The 15,242-nt window shown below is 46.7% G+C and overlaps 1 protein-coding gene across 4 annotated transcripts in view; it reads right to left on the bottom strand.

The window, feature by feature from the left end:
- Window positions 1-619, bottom strand: part of LOC147105504 (early endosome antigen 1-like) — an 84,989-nt gene extending 84,370 nt beyond the window's left edge. For 3 of the 4 annotated variants that reach the window (XM_086009920.1, XM_086009922.1, XM_086009919.1), the window contains exon 1: window positions 447-619. In XM_086009920.1, coding sequence (XP_085866046.1) covers window positions 447-470 — 24 coding nt within the window. In that variant the 5' untranslated portion in view covers window positions 471-619. The remainder of the gene's footprint in view (window positions 1-446) is intronic. The other variant, XM_086009921.1, reaches the window with a different exon arrangement.
- Window positions 620-15,242: the final 14,623 nt, after the last annotated feature.

The following is a 15,242-nucleotide window of genomic DNA, read 5'->3' as shown; positions in this document are numbered from 1 at the left end:
TAACCAGAACCACTGGGGCTTTCACGAAGTCAGCGGCGGAATAAAACAACCCCTCCTCTCCCCCCACCACACACACCCACCCACTGCTGCAGGGTGGGGGCCGCCGGCAGCCTGTCCCGGTTTGAACCCGGCCATTGCTCGGGCCGCCCACATGGAACCCCGGGGGGGGGCGGACAATGCCCAACGTTCCAATTTGGAACGCCGCGTGTCAACTCTCCCGATGTCTCCGCGTTCCATCTGTGTCAATTTCAAAGGCGCCGGCCGGCTCGGCTCAAGCAGCGGCCTCCCGGCCCCGGGTTCCTGTTCACACACACACAAGGCCCCGGGTTATCAAAGAGGAAAGAGGCCGCCCAGCACCAGCAGCAGATCCTCCTCTCTCCTGACGAACCGAAACCAGCGCGCACACACTCTTTCCCCCCCTCTCCCCTCCCTATCCGTGCACCTACCCTTTGTAAGATCCGCCTGAACATGGCAGAAAGGAGAGGGACAAGCCAGGTGTCAAGAGCGGGTCAGCCGCGTCCTCCTTTTCTCGCGACCAGCACCAGCTCGGCTCCGACTGACAGCGACTGTGACTCGATCGCTCTCGGATCCCAGGGAAAGAGGGAGGAGCCTTGCCGCCCCATCCGCCCATGGAGAGAGCTCAATGGACACCTGACAACCAAATTTTAATTTGATTTTGCTAAGGGTTATTTAAAGTTTTAGAGGTTTAGTTACAGTTTATTTGTTTAATTTACTTGGTCTTTTAAAAGAGGGACACCTGACGTTAACTAATAATTTCCTTTCAAACTACATTGCTAAAGCCAAGTACTTAGCATTACTGTGCATATGCCATACTGTAATTTGTAGCGACAGACTGCAGTTCCACCCCCCCACCAGTGTTTCCTCTACAGGATTTAACTTTTTAAGTGTTTTTTTTATTTGGCTGCATAGAACAACCAATTGAACTTTACAAGCACATCTACCAGGGGAACTCTGTCCCAGGGATCATGAGAGGCTGTAGTGTTCCTGCAAGCCGATCATCTGTCAGACCACAGCCATTGGCTATGCACACTGGGCTGTGGGGAAATGTGGAGCTTTCTTTATTTTTATTCATTCTTGGGATGCGGGCGTCACTGGCAGGGCCAGCATTTATTGCCCATCCCTAGTTGTCCTTGAGAAGGTGGTGGTGAGCCGCCTTCTTGAACCACTGCAGTCCATGAGGTGAAGGTAGTCCCACAGTGCTGTTCGGTAGGGAGTTGCAGGATTTTGATCCAGTGACAATGAAAAAAGGAAAGAACTTGCATTTCTATAGCGCCTTTCACAACCTCAGGACGTCCCAAAGTACTTTTGAAGTGAAGTCACTGTTGTAATGTAGGACACAAGGCAGCCAATTTGCGCACAGCAAGCTCCCATGAACAGCAATTAAATAAATGACCAAATACGTTGTGTCTGTCTTCACGGAAGACGCAAAAAACTTCCTGGAAATAGTGGAGAACCAAGGGTCCAGCGAGAGTGAGGAACTGAAAGAAATTAGTATTAGTAAAAAAATAGTACTGGAGAAATTAATGGGACTGAAAGCCGATAAATCCCCTGGACCTGATGGCCTACATCCTAGGGTTTTGAAAGAGTTGTCTATAGAGATAGTGGATACATTGGTTGCCATTTTACAAAATTCCATAGACTCTAGAACGGTTCTTGCAGATTGGAAGGTAGCAAATGTAACCCCACTATTTAAGAAAGGAGGGAGAGAGAAAACGGGGAACTACAGACCAGTTAGCCTGACATCAGTAGTGGGGAAAATGCTAGAATCTATTATTAAGGACGTGGTAACAGGGCACTTAGAAAATAATAATAGGATTGGGCAGAGTCAACATAGATTTATGAAAGGGAAATCGTGTTTGACAAATCTGTTAGAGTTTTTTGAGGTTGTAACTAGCAGGATAAGGGGGAACCAGTGGATGTGGTTTATTTGGATTTTCAGAAGGCATTCGATAAGGTGCCACACAAGAGGTTATTAAACAAAATTAAGGCTCATGGGATTGGGGGTAATATACTAGTGTGGCAAAGCCACCAAGAGACTCTTGCAGTAATGTATATAATTGCCTTTAACAGGGGTTTGTTACCTTTAAATGTTGGGTTTGTTACCTTTAAATGTTTGCTCTGTATAAATAGCGCGGGTTCGGTAAAATGTCGATCCAGCGCGATGACGTCATCACGCAGGTCACATGACGTACCCAATGGCGGGAAACGTGATGACGTCATGACGTCAGAGGGGAGAGGCGTGTCCTTTCAGTCCTCATGGAACCAAGTATTGTACAGACCTGTTTAGAGTTTCTCCTGCGTTTTTGTTTGTAACTTTAAACCACGTTTGGTTAACTGCTAGTTTCAATCTCAGTACTTTCGTTAGGAGTTGAGAACTCCTACATTGGTCACCCCGAATCCTCACAGACGTTTTTCGCGGCGGAAATGGAACACAGGCCATGATGGAAGCCAACGCAGTGGCTTTGAAGCTCCCCCAATTTTGGGAACAACAGGCGGCCTCCTGGTTCATGCAAGCGGAGGCGCAATTCGAGCTCCGCAACGTCGTGCAGGATCAGACCCGTTATCTTTACGTGGTCTCCGCACTCGACAGCTCGACGGCGTCGAGGATCATCAGCCTACTGGAAAACCCCCCGGCTACTGACAAGTACGTCGTCATTAGGGCTCGGCTCATGCAGGTATTCGGCCTTATGAAGGCAGAGCGCACACGCCGCCTACTCACACTGCCCGGGTTGGGCGACTCCAAACCTTCGGAGTTGATGAGCCAGATGCTCACTCTCCTGGGGTCGGAGCCGCAATGTTTCCTGTTCCGCGAACTGTTCCTCACTCAACTGCCCGAACAGGTGCAGGCGGCCCTCGCCAGATCGGACGCCGGGGATTGTATAGTGCTCGCCGAAGAGGCGGATAAAATATACGCGGTCCGACAGCAATACTGTGCCATCGCGGGACGCTTTGCCCCAAAGGGCCCTGCCTCGACGCCTCCTCCAACTGGTTTCTGCTATTACCACGCTCGGTTGCAGTTTCGCGCCCAAAGCAACGAACAGACCCATGCGCGTCAAGAGCACTGGATCCGGGGCGTGCCCCGCAGCCACGATGGCGGTCGGCGATTCCGGGAATTTAGGAGTCGTTCCAACAGGCTCGTCCGACCTCCTCGCCGATTGACTTTTCTTATTAAAGACAATTCTGGGGGGGCGTATGTGGCAAAGCCACCAAGAGACTCTTGCAGTAATGTATATAATTGCCTTTAACAGGGGTTTGTTACCTTTAAATGTTTGCTCTGTATAAATAGCGCGGGTTCGGTAAAATGTCGATCCAGCACGATGACGTCATCACGCAGGTCACGTGACGTACCCAACGGCGGGAAACGTGATGACGTCATGACGTCAGAGGGGAGAGGCGTGTCCTTTCAGTCCTCGTGGAACCAAGTATTGAACAGACCGGTTTAGAGTTTCTCCTGCGTTTTTGTTTGTAACTTTTACCAGTGCATTAAACCACGTTTGGTTAACTGTTAGTTTCAATCTCAGTACTTTCGTTAGGAGTTGAGAACTCCTACACTAGCATGGATTGAGGATTGGTTAATGGACAGAAAACAGAGAGTAGGAATAAACAGGTCATTTTCGGGTTGGCAGGCTGTAACTAGTGGGGTACCACAAGGATCGGTGCTTGGGCCTCAGCTGTTCACAATCTACATCGATGATTTGGATGAGGGGACCAAATGTAATATATCGAAATTTGCTGATGATACAAAGCTGGGTGGGAATGTAAGTTGTGAGGAGGATGCAAGGAGGCTTCAAGGGGATATAGACAGGCTAAGTGAATGGGTAAGAACATGGCAAATGGAATATAATGTGGAGAAATGTGAATTTATCCACTTTGGTAGGAAAAATAGAAAAGTAGAGTATGTTTTAAATGGTGAGAGATTGGGAAATGTTGGTATTCAGAGGGACCTGCATGTCTTTGTACATGAATCACTGAAAGTTAACATGCAGGTACAGCAACCAATTAAGAAAGCAAATGGTATGTTGGCCTTTATTACAAGAGGATTTGAGTATAAGAGTAAAGACGTCTTACTGCAATTATATAGGGCCCTGGTGAGACCACACCTGGAGTATTGTGTACAGTTTTGGTCTCCTTACCTAAGGAAGGATATACTTGCCATAGAGGGAGTGCAACGAAGGTTCACCAGACTGGTTCCTGGGATGGGGGGATTGTCCTATGAGGAGAGATTGAGTAGACTAGGCCTATATTCTCTAGAGTTTAGAAGAATGAGAGGTGATCTCATTGAAACATCCAAAATTCTTACAGGGCTTGACAGGGTAGATGCAGGGAGGGTGTTTCCCCTGGCTGGGGAACCTAGAACCAGGGGTCACAGTCTCAGAATAAGGGATCGGCCATTTAGGACTGAGATGAGTAGAAATATCTTCACTCAGAGGGTGGTGAATCTTTGGAATTCTCTTCCCCAGAGGGCTGTGGAGGCTCAGTCATTGAGTATATTCAAGACAGAGATCGATAGATTTTTTGAGTATTAAGGGAATCAAGGGATATGGGGATAGTGCAGGAAAGTGGAGTTGAGGTAGATCAGCCATGATCTTATTGAATGAAAGAAAGAAAGACTTGCATTTATATAGCGCCTTTCACGACCACCGGACATCTCAAAGCGCTTTACAGCCAATGAAGCACTATTTGAAGTGCAGTCAGTGTTGTAATGTGGGAAACGCGGCAGCCAATTTGCGCACAGCAAGCTCCCACAAACAGCAATGTGATAATGACCAGATAATCTGTTTTTGTTATGTTGGTTGAGGGATAAATATTGACCAGGACACTGGGGATAACTACCCTGCTCCATAGGATCTTTTAGGTCCACCTGAAAGAGCAGACAGGGCCTCGGTTTAACGTCTCATCCGAAAGACAGCACCTCCAACAGTGCAGCACTCCCTCAGCACTGCACTGGAGTGTCAGCCTAGCTTTATGTGCTCAACTCCATGGAGTGGGACTTGAGCACATTATGGCACTTGAATGGCGGAGCAGGCTCGAAGGGCCAAATGGTCTACTCCTGCTCCTATTTCTTATGTTTTTATGTCCTTTTCATCTGTTTTAGGTGATGGTTGAGGAATAAATAGTGGCCAGAACATTGGGAGAACTCCCCTGTTCTTCTTCAAATAGTGTCGTGGGATCTTTTACATCTACTTGCGATATGAGATAGGGCCTGGGTTTAAGGAATGGCGATATATGTCCAAGATGGGACGGTGTATGACTTGGAGGGAAACTTGGAGGTGATAAGTGTAATGTATACAATATTTAAGGGACTACTTTGTATTGCGGATGTACATCCTTAGTTGCGAGCGTATATAACAGACGCGAATCGATTTGTATAGTCAGTGCCGAAGTTCCAGTTACCCAGTAAAGATCACTTGAAGTTACTCTCAGTCTCTGCTGCTTTATTATTTTATGTAGTTGTGTATAGCGGTACAAACACAACAAATTGGGGACAAGAATTATGAACCTACGTCTTCCTATTCTGGCATCGCATCCAGAGGACACCGAAATTTGGAAGAAAGGAGCGAGAAGGTAGAGAAAACGGAGCACGCTTGCTAAGCTAGGCAGGGGATACGCAAGTCAAGTGAAAAGTGCACAGGACTTGCATGACACTAGCTAACTAGTAAAGAAAGAAAAACGGGTTTGGAAAAAAAAATGGCGATGATTGGCACGATTGCAGCATTTGATAGCAGCATTGAAGACTGGGCAACTTACATTGAAAGAGTGGAGTTGTACTGTGAGGCTAACCGAGTGGAGGTAGAAAAGAAAGCCACTGTTTTGCTGAGTGTTATGGGCGCAAAGACATACGGGCTGCTACGTAGTTTATTAACCCCTGAAAAGCCAGCAAATAAAACATTCAAACAAATAGTGGACACACTCCAAGACCATTTAAGCCCCAAACCACTGCTCATAGCCGAAAGATTTAAATTCCATTAACGGAACCAGAGCAAAAATGAAAGCATTTCTGAATATTTGGCAAAGTTGTGCAAATTATCAGAACATTGCCAATTTGGAGTGGGCTTATCAGATGCATTGAGGGACAGATTTGTGTGTGGCATGCAAAGTGAAAGCACACAAAAGAAGCTCCTGTCTGAAAAAGACCTCACATTGGAGAAGGCTCTAAGTATTGCAATATCAATGGAAGCAGCAGCACGTGGCGCTTTAGAAATTCAACAAAAATCCCTGGAATATTCAACTAATAAAATGTCACTGAAACAAGAAAAGAAGTGCTATCGCTGTGGCAAAATGTCACATGACCACAATGACTGTTGGTTTAAAGACAAAGGCCTAGAAATTGGGTTTTGGCTTAGCCAGGGCTTTAGCGCTGGAAGTTAGTGCCGGCGCTAAGTCCCCCTGCGCGCGCCAAAAATTCAGCAGGGCCGCGCCCAAACGGCTGCCGGCGCTACTGAAGGGTCTTTGCGGCGGTAAATCGGCGCTAACTGCCGTTTCGCGCCGCAATTCCGGCGCTGCGGCACCCGATGCGGTGCGGCAGGCTCGGGAAGTGCAGGCCTCCTCCTTCCGTTAAGGAGGAGCTGCCTGCACCCGGCCGCGGCCCGCGCAAATCTGTCTAAAAATGAGCCCGGCACCTCGGACAAGTGCCGGGCTTGCATCTGTTCCGGGGGGTGGGGGGGAGAAGTCCGGGGAGGGAGCTGCGGGCAGGCGGCCGGCGAGAAAGCGGCCGGCCGCCGCGGGGCCTTTAATGCGCCGGCGCAAACTCATGCAAGACTCTGTTGCCAGAGTCTTAGTTGCGGCTGCCACGGGCGAGGCGGCCGCAACTGAATTTCGGCGCTAGGGCCCGTCGGCATGGCAACCGGGACGCTGCGCACACCGATGACGTCATCGGTGCCGGCGCAGCGCTACCGGTGCAACGCCGATTTAGGGCCCCAGGGAATTTTTAAACTGGCCATAACTCTGGCGCTAGTCCCTCTAGCGCCTCAAAAGCGGCGCTAAGGCAACTGAATTTCTAGGCCAAAGACTGCAGACAATGTGGCAGACGAGGGCACATTGAAAGAGCCTGCAAAGCAAATAAGAAGCTGAAAACTGATACAATACAGAGTAACAAAAAGGTACATCAAGTGACTGAAAACAAGAAACCTTTCAAAGATAGATACAAGAAGGTAAACCACGTGACTGGAGACAGTTCAGATAAAGGAAAAAGTGACACAGACTCAGAGGAAGAGGATCTGGCTTGTCTAAAACTACACAGTGAAAGAGACAGGGGATCACAGAATAATATGGGTTACTCCAGAAGTGGCAGGAGTTAGGCTGAAAATGGAGTTGGACACAGGCTCAGCTTTAACAGTGATCTCTGTACATGACTACAAACGACTGTTTTCACACATACCGCTAAGGCCAACTAAAGTACTGTTAAAGACATACACAGGACAAAGAGTGTGCCCCAAAGGTAAAATAAAAGTGACAGTGACATACAAAGAAAAAAAAATACCGCAATTGAACCTCTATGTAGTGGAAAATGGAGGACCACCATTACTGGGATGCGATTGGCTCAGGAAAATACAGTTGGATTGGCACACCATCCAAGCACTGTTTGTGTCAGCAAAGGAGGACAGCAACGCCACTCCTGAGAGACTGTCACAAATACTCTCTGACTCTCAGGAAGTGTTCAAGAAGGGAATAGGAACATTTAAGGGCATGAAAGCAAAAATTAAGATTGAGGAGAGCGCAAATCCAAAGTTCCACAAGGCCAGACCAGTGCCTTATGCAATTCGCCCTTCAGTAGAAGCAGAGCTGGAGAACTTGGAGCAGCTAGGGGTCCTGTCCAAGGTGGATTGGAGTGAATGGACCACACCTATAGTTCCAGTGATGAAGAAAACCTCCAGCACAAAACCAGGAAAGCCAAGAAAAGTGCGCCTCTGCGGAGACTTTAAAGTGACTGTTAACCCAGTCCTCCACATAGTACAGTACTCATTGCCTCGCATTGAGGACATCTTTGCTTCCCTGTCAAGCGGGGAACGCTTCACAAAGATTGACTTGGCCCAGGCCTATCTCCAAATGGAAATTGATGATGCATCAAAGAAGTACCTGACAATAAATACGCACAAAGGCCTTTACCAGTACAATCGGTTGGTATTCGGAATAGCATCAGCTCCTGCAATCTGGCAAAGGGCAATGGACCAAGTCCTGCAGGGGATCCCAGGTACTCAGTGTTATCTTAATGACATCATCATTACTGGCAAGAATGACAACGACCACCTTTCCAACCTCGAACAGGTGCTCATCAGGTTACGGGAGTATGGGCTCCGAGCAAACCGAGACAAGTGTGAGTTTTTCAAAAAGGAAATCTCATACTGTGGACATGTGATTGACAAGGATGGTTTACACAAGTCTCCAGACAAGATTGAAGCTGTGATTAATGCACCAACACCTGAAAATGTGTCTCAGTTGAGATCATATCTTGGACTGGTGAACTACTATCACAAGTTCTTGCCCAACCTATCCACAGTGTTACATCCACTAAATGCACTGCTACAGACAGGGTCACAATGGAAGTGGAGTGACAGCTGTGAACAAGCTTTTCAAGAGAGTAAAAGACTCATTACTTCAGAAAAGGTGCTAGCTCACTTTGACCCATCCTTACCTATTCGACTGGCATGTGATGCTTCACCCCATGGCATTGGTGCTGTGTTGTCACATAAGTTCCCAAACGGCTCAGAAAGACCAATAGCCTTTGCTTCAAGATCATTGACTACAGCTGAACGCAATTATGCACAGATTGACCGAGAAGCCCTCAGCCTTGTGTGGGGAGTCAAGAAATTCAACCACTACTTGTATGGTCAACAGTTTACACTGTTAACTGATCACCAGCCTCTCGTTTCAATTTTCAACCCAAGGAAGGGCGTTCCAGTGATGACGGCACAACGGCTGCAACGATGGTCACTCTTCCTAGGGGCTCACCTGTATGACATTGAATACAAGGGGACCAAGCAACATGGCAACGCCGACGGTTTGTCACGTTTACCACTGCCGACCTCAGCGAGAACTACAACAGTTGACTCAGCAGAGGTATTTCACACAATAGTTGAGCAGCTACCAGTGACAAACTCCCTCATTGAAAGAGAAACACGCAATAACCCTACATTGTCAAAAGCTTATGACATCACTGTGAAGGGATGGCCAGCGCATGGTGACTCATTGTTTCCAGCATTCTCAGCTAGGAGGGAGCAGTTATCAGTGTGTCGGGGAACACTGATGTGCGGCTCACGAGTGGTGATTCCTCCCAAGCTTCGTAACCGAGTGCTAGATGAACTGCATGAAGGCCACTTAGGTACGGTAAAGATGAAAAGCCTTGCCCGTGGTTACGTGTGGTGGCCGGGAATTGACAAACAGATCGTGGACCTGACAAAGAGCTGCTCAGGATGTCAAAAGGTCCAGAACGCACCACCACAAGCCCCTCTCCATCCATGGGAATGGCCCTCATCACCATGGCAACGTGTGCACATCGACTTTGCTGGACCATTCATGGACTCTATGTTCTTGATTGCAGTCGATGCAAATTCCAAATGGCCTTAGGTCATCAAAATGAAATCAACCACATCTGAAAAGACCATTTCAGTTCTGAGGACCATGTTCGCTAGAAATGGCCTACCAGAACAAATCTGCACAGACAATGGACGACAATTTGTCTCTGACGAATTCCAAGGTTTCATGAGGAAAAATGGAATCAAGCACTACACATCTGCCCCGTACCATCCAGCTACAAATGGCTTGGCAGAAGGATTCATACAGACTTTCAAGAAGGCCATCAAAGCAATGTACAGCGAGAGTCTACCACTGCAGCACAAGGTAGACAATTTCCTCTTTGCTTATCGGAACGCAGTACACGCAGCCACTAATCAGACTCCAGCGATGATGTTTCTGAACAGGAACCTGAGATCTCGCATGGACCTTCTTAAACCGAATGTACGTCGTGATGTAGAGAACAAACAGTTCAAACATTTGAATGCTAAGCCAACAAGGAGCTTCAGTGTGGGACAGTCAGTTTTTGCTCGTGATTTCCGGACGGAAAAGTGGCAACCAGGGACAATATCCACAAGAGAGGGACCACTAATGTATACAGTGGATGTGGGAGAGAACGTTTTGAGACGTCATGTGGGCCAAATTCTGGATGTTCAGGTGGAAAACACCCCTATACCTCGCCCAGACTCACCTGACATGGAAACAGGCACTCCTGATTCATCAGCATCAGCACCAGCCTCATCCACAGCTGAGAGTTCTACCTGTGCTGATAGCTCATCTGATGCACCTGTACCTGTACAGTCTCATTCCCCAAAGCAAAATAGTTTGGAGAGACGTTACCCAGAGAGGCAGAGGAGGCCTCCCCAGAGACTTGACTTGTAAAAGGGCTGTTGACAAAATAAAATGTTATGTTGGAATTTGAATTTTGTTACTGTAAAGACAGGCTCTGTATGTTAATTATAGAAATTTTGCATTAATATACAATTAAACTAAAGGGGGAGGAAGTGTAATGTATACAACATTGAAGGGACTACTTTGTTTTGCGGATGTACATCCTTTGTTGCGAGCGTATATAACAGACGCGTATCGATTTGTACAGTCAGTGCTGAAGTTCCAGTTACCCAGTAAAGATCACTTGAAGTTACTCTCAGTCTCTGCTGCTTTATTATTTTATGTAGTTGTGTATAGCGGTACAAACACAACAATGGTATTGCCATGCACCAGCTGCCCTTGTCCCTTTAGGTGGTGGAGGTCGTGGGTTTGGGAAGTGCTATCAAAGAAGCCTTGGCGAGGTGCTGCAGTGCATCCTGTGGATAGTGTACACTATTGGCAGTTCCTAAAGAGTCCCCAGGCCATTGTGCTGGTCATTGTGGAGAGTGCTGCATTGAAAAGTCATGCCGTTTTAGTTCTAAGAGTCACCAACAGGCAGATTCCTTTGCCTCTGAAACACAGAAAAAGAGCTTGTATTTGTGTAACTCCCTTCATGTCCTCAGGAGATTCTAAAGCCCTTTGCAGCCACATTTGGGTCAGACTGGCTCCCCTGAAAGGGCTCGGGATTCTCACGGAAAAAGGTGATAATACAGCTCTGTGGACCAGTTCACAGGGGGAGGGGCAGTCGAGGAATCTCCCAATTCCCATATGGCCAGTCCGCCCCCGCCCGCAACCAATGAATTATTTTGAACTGTAGTTACTGTGGTTATGTAGGCAAGGTCCCATAATCGGCAGTGAGCTAAATGGCCAGTTATTCCATTTCGGTGATGTTTCTTGAGGGGTAAATGTTGACCAGAACTCCGGGAGAACTATCCTGCTCTTCTTCAAGATGCACCATGGGATCTTTTATACGCACCTGAACAGACAGAATGATCTTGGTTTAATATATCATAAAAAATTCACCATTTCCAACATTGCACTGCCTCAGCATGGCACTAGAGTGGGGTTTGAACCCACAATCTCAGAGGCAAGAGTCCTACCACTAAATCAAACCAATACTATTTACATCTAATACCTTTTCTACAATACAATTTTCTAAAATACAAACCGAGTATCAGAAATACTGCTCCTCACCAAAACGTTGTGTGATAATGACCAGATAATCAGTGTTTTAGTGACGGGGCCTTGGTTTAATGTCTGATCCAAATGATGGCACCTCAGACAGTGCCGCACTCCCTCAGTACTGCACTGGAGTGCCAACCTGGATTTTTGTGCTCAAGTCTCTGGAGTGGAACTTGAACCCACAGCCTTCTGACTCAGAGGCGAGGGTGCTGCCCACTGAGACTGACTTTAAAAAGCATCAACAAAATTAAAGAAACTTAATACTTCCATCTACCAACTGTCAACCGTCACTCCATTCAATTTTCTACTCACTCTGAAAATACTATCAGTGATATAGATTAGGTCTAAGAGAAGCTGAACTTAGCTCCACCATCGCTGAAAAAGTTATATTCACTGGACCAGTGAAGCCAGGAATTTAGTCCGATGTCTTGTCCTTTGTAGGATGGGGTTCCAGCCATACATGGTGTAAAAAAGAATCAAGATTCCAGAGGGCAGTGTTAATTAGCAATCTTCATCTCCCAACACACGCAGGCACACACACAAACATGCACACACACGTTCATAGACACGCAAACACATACGTGCACACACACAAACAGACACATGTTCATGCACACGTGCGCACACACTCATACTCACACTGACACATACGCACACACACTCACTCATACACGCACACACACTCACTCGTACACACACACACACTGACACACGCACACACACTGACACATACGCACACACACTCACTCGTACACGCACAGACACACACACACTGACACATACGCACACTCACTCGTACACGCACACACACACACACACACACACAGACACATACGCACACACACTCACTCGTACACGCACACACACACACACAGACACATACGCACACACACTCACTCATACACACACACATACGCACACACACTCACTCGTACACGCACACACACACACACAGACACATACGCACACACACTCACTCGTACACGCACACACAGACACATACGCACACACACTCACTCGTACACGCACACACACAGACACATACACACACACACTCACTCGTACACACACGCGCACACACAGATGCATACGCACACACACTCGTACACACACACACGCACACACAGACACATACGCACACACACTCACTCATACACACACGCACACACACAGACACATACGCACACACACTCACTCATATATGCACACACAGCTACACACACCTAGTAGCTATTTTTTTTGGCAGATATTCGAACATTTACATTTTGTAATACTACTGTACTTATACTACTGTTTAAGGTTTGAAGATTAGAAGATTTTCATTAGCTTAACTTTCATGAAAGTAAACACTAATTACTACCCATGGAGTACACTTAAAATACTCGGCAGTGTAACATCATAAAAAATCTGCCGTCTTGTTTTCTTCGTAAAAAATCGGTATGTGTAAAAAGCAAGAAACCCCTTCGTACTCAGACCATTCTACAAATATTAGTGAAGAGAGACACACACACACTTTGGAGTTATGGGGTGTTGTTTATTTCAGCTGTCCACTTCAGCCATTCTGGGTACACACTGGTTAATTGGGAGACTTGAACGGTGCACCGTTTTATTACACGAGGGAGGATTTTCTCAACTCGTTGGTGAAACCGTGGAATTGAAGCACAGGAGCATTGTGCTCCCTGAAATTATACAGCACCGACTCCAGTAGATTTCCAGGGTCAGCCCACTGCGTCCTCCTAGGGCAGTGCTGTCCAATATGTTAACCAGATGGAAATCCAGGTGTGGCTAATTGCATTTCTGATTAATAAATGAAAAATGAGTAATGGTCGTTGGTCACGTGATCTCAATAGTCACACACCTTTGCATGTGAACTTTAACCCTTTTTTACATTTGTTGGTAAAATACTGAGAGGAAAAGCAGAGTGTGCGAGTGTTTATTGATCATTGTGAGTGCTTTACTTCCTTGGTTACTGAATGGTGGGAGATAGTTGCTCAGTAAATATACACATGTGAAGTACATTTACCTGTATTGTGAGTGTGTAAGGTGTTTTCTACTAAAATTAATGCATGTGGATAAAACGGTGTCGCCGTAGCCTCACCTGTGGCTATGGTGTGGAGATGCCTTGTATTCCCTTGGTGTGGAGATGCCGGTGTTGGACTGGGGTGGACAAATGTAAGAAGTCACACAACACCAGGTTATAGTCCAACAGTTTTATTTGAAATCACAAGCTTTCGGAGCGCTGCTCCTTCATCAGGTGAAGTTGAGAGATGCATAAAGACACAACTTATATAGTCAGAGAATAATCATCTGGCATTATTCTCTGACTATATAAGTTGTGTCTTTATGCATCTCTCAACTTCACCTGACGAAGGAACAGCGCTCCAAAAGCTTGTGGTTTCAAATAAAACTGTTGGACTATAACCTGGTGTTGTGTGACTTCTTACATTTGTCCACCTGTGGCTAGACAGTGATTTCTATTAGACAACACTAATTATGAATGCCAACCTCCTGGTCTGGCTTGGGCCTGCCAAGACAGGGAAGGGACAGTTCAGGGAATGAATGCATAATCATCCCTTAAAGGGTTACCTGCCACAGTTAAAGGGATAGTGTCGGCCTTTCCACAGGCTCAACATGTATTTCTCAGTCGTGCCAAAGGTTGGATACGGAAAAAGAAGTGGCTGGTAAAAAAACAAAATGAAGGCAAAACAAATGTAGAGGCAGGAAATAAAATACATGGGCAAATGATGGCTGGCGCAGTCGAGGTGCTGCTACACGTGCTGGGTGAAAGAAGGAGTGGCCTGTTGGCACGCCAGGACACCCTCCCCAGAGAACAGTGCCTGGCAGGAGGTGGTAGCCTGGGTCAACACTGTCCTCTCAACATGGCAATAGATGTGGAAGAAGATGGCACATCTTATGGAAGCTGCCAAGCTAAGACTACCCAACAGTATCATTTACCAAGTAGATGTCCCAAGTATGCACATCACAAAGTATTGCCTGTCACATTTACAGCTCGCCTATGTCAGGCATTGACACAATATTTCAGTTCTTTCATTTTTGTTTAATCGTACTCCAGCATGGCGGGCATTCAAGCTGCAACTTACAATGGACAGCATTGGCACATTCACATCTTCAAAATGATTGGGACGCAATCTAGCTCCATGATGCATGGTAACTTAGATGAGTGGCTCGTGACACAGGACCTAAGGGAAATATCTCGTGTAAAAACCCAACAATGTGACAGTCATGTACAGCACCCTTTAATACAAACTCTTTTTGAAGGTGTGCCCTGGAGCCACATTCCTGCTCGTTGTTCTTTTCTCATCACTGTGGGGCTGGAAGAGCAGCCTACCTGTGCGCACATTGTCCCAGATCAAGAAAGTGCTTCCGAGTTTCTGCCACAGTTTGTTGCCAAAGGGTTTGTGCACCACTAAAACATGGGGAAGTTATAAGCATCACAAAGCTGGAACATTAGCCCCTGGTGAGGCGGTTTCACAGCTAAAGAAATGTGCCTATTAACAACAGAAAATGCTGGAAATACTCAGCAGGCCAGGCAACATCCGTGGAGAGAGAAACAGAGTCAACGTTTCAGGTCGAAACCCTTCGTCAGAACTGAGAAAGAAAGGCAGGAAATGAAAGAGATTAAAAGGCAGTTTGGGGGC

The sequence above is a fragment of the Somniosus microcephalus genome, chromosome 17 (assembly GCF_052327205.1).
Source record: "Somniosus microcephalus isolate GS21.2 chromosome 17, FLI_Smic_1.0, whole genome shotgun sequence".
Taxonomy (NCBI): domain Eukaryota; kingdom Metazoa; phylum Chordata; class Chondrichthyes; order Squaliformes; family Somniosidae; genus Somniosus; species Somniosus microcephalus.
Note: the sequence above shows the minus strand (reverse complement) of the source record. Positions and strands in the feature narration are given on the sequence as shown.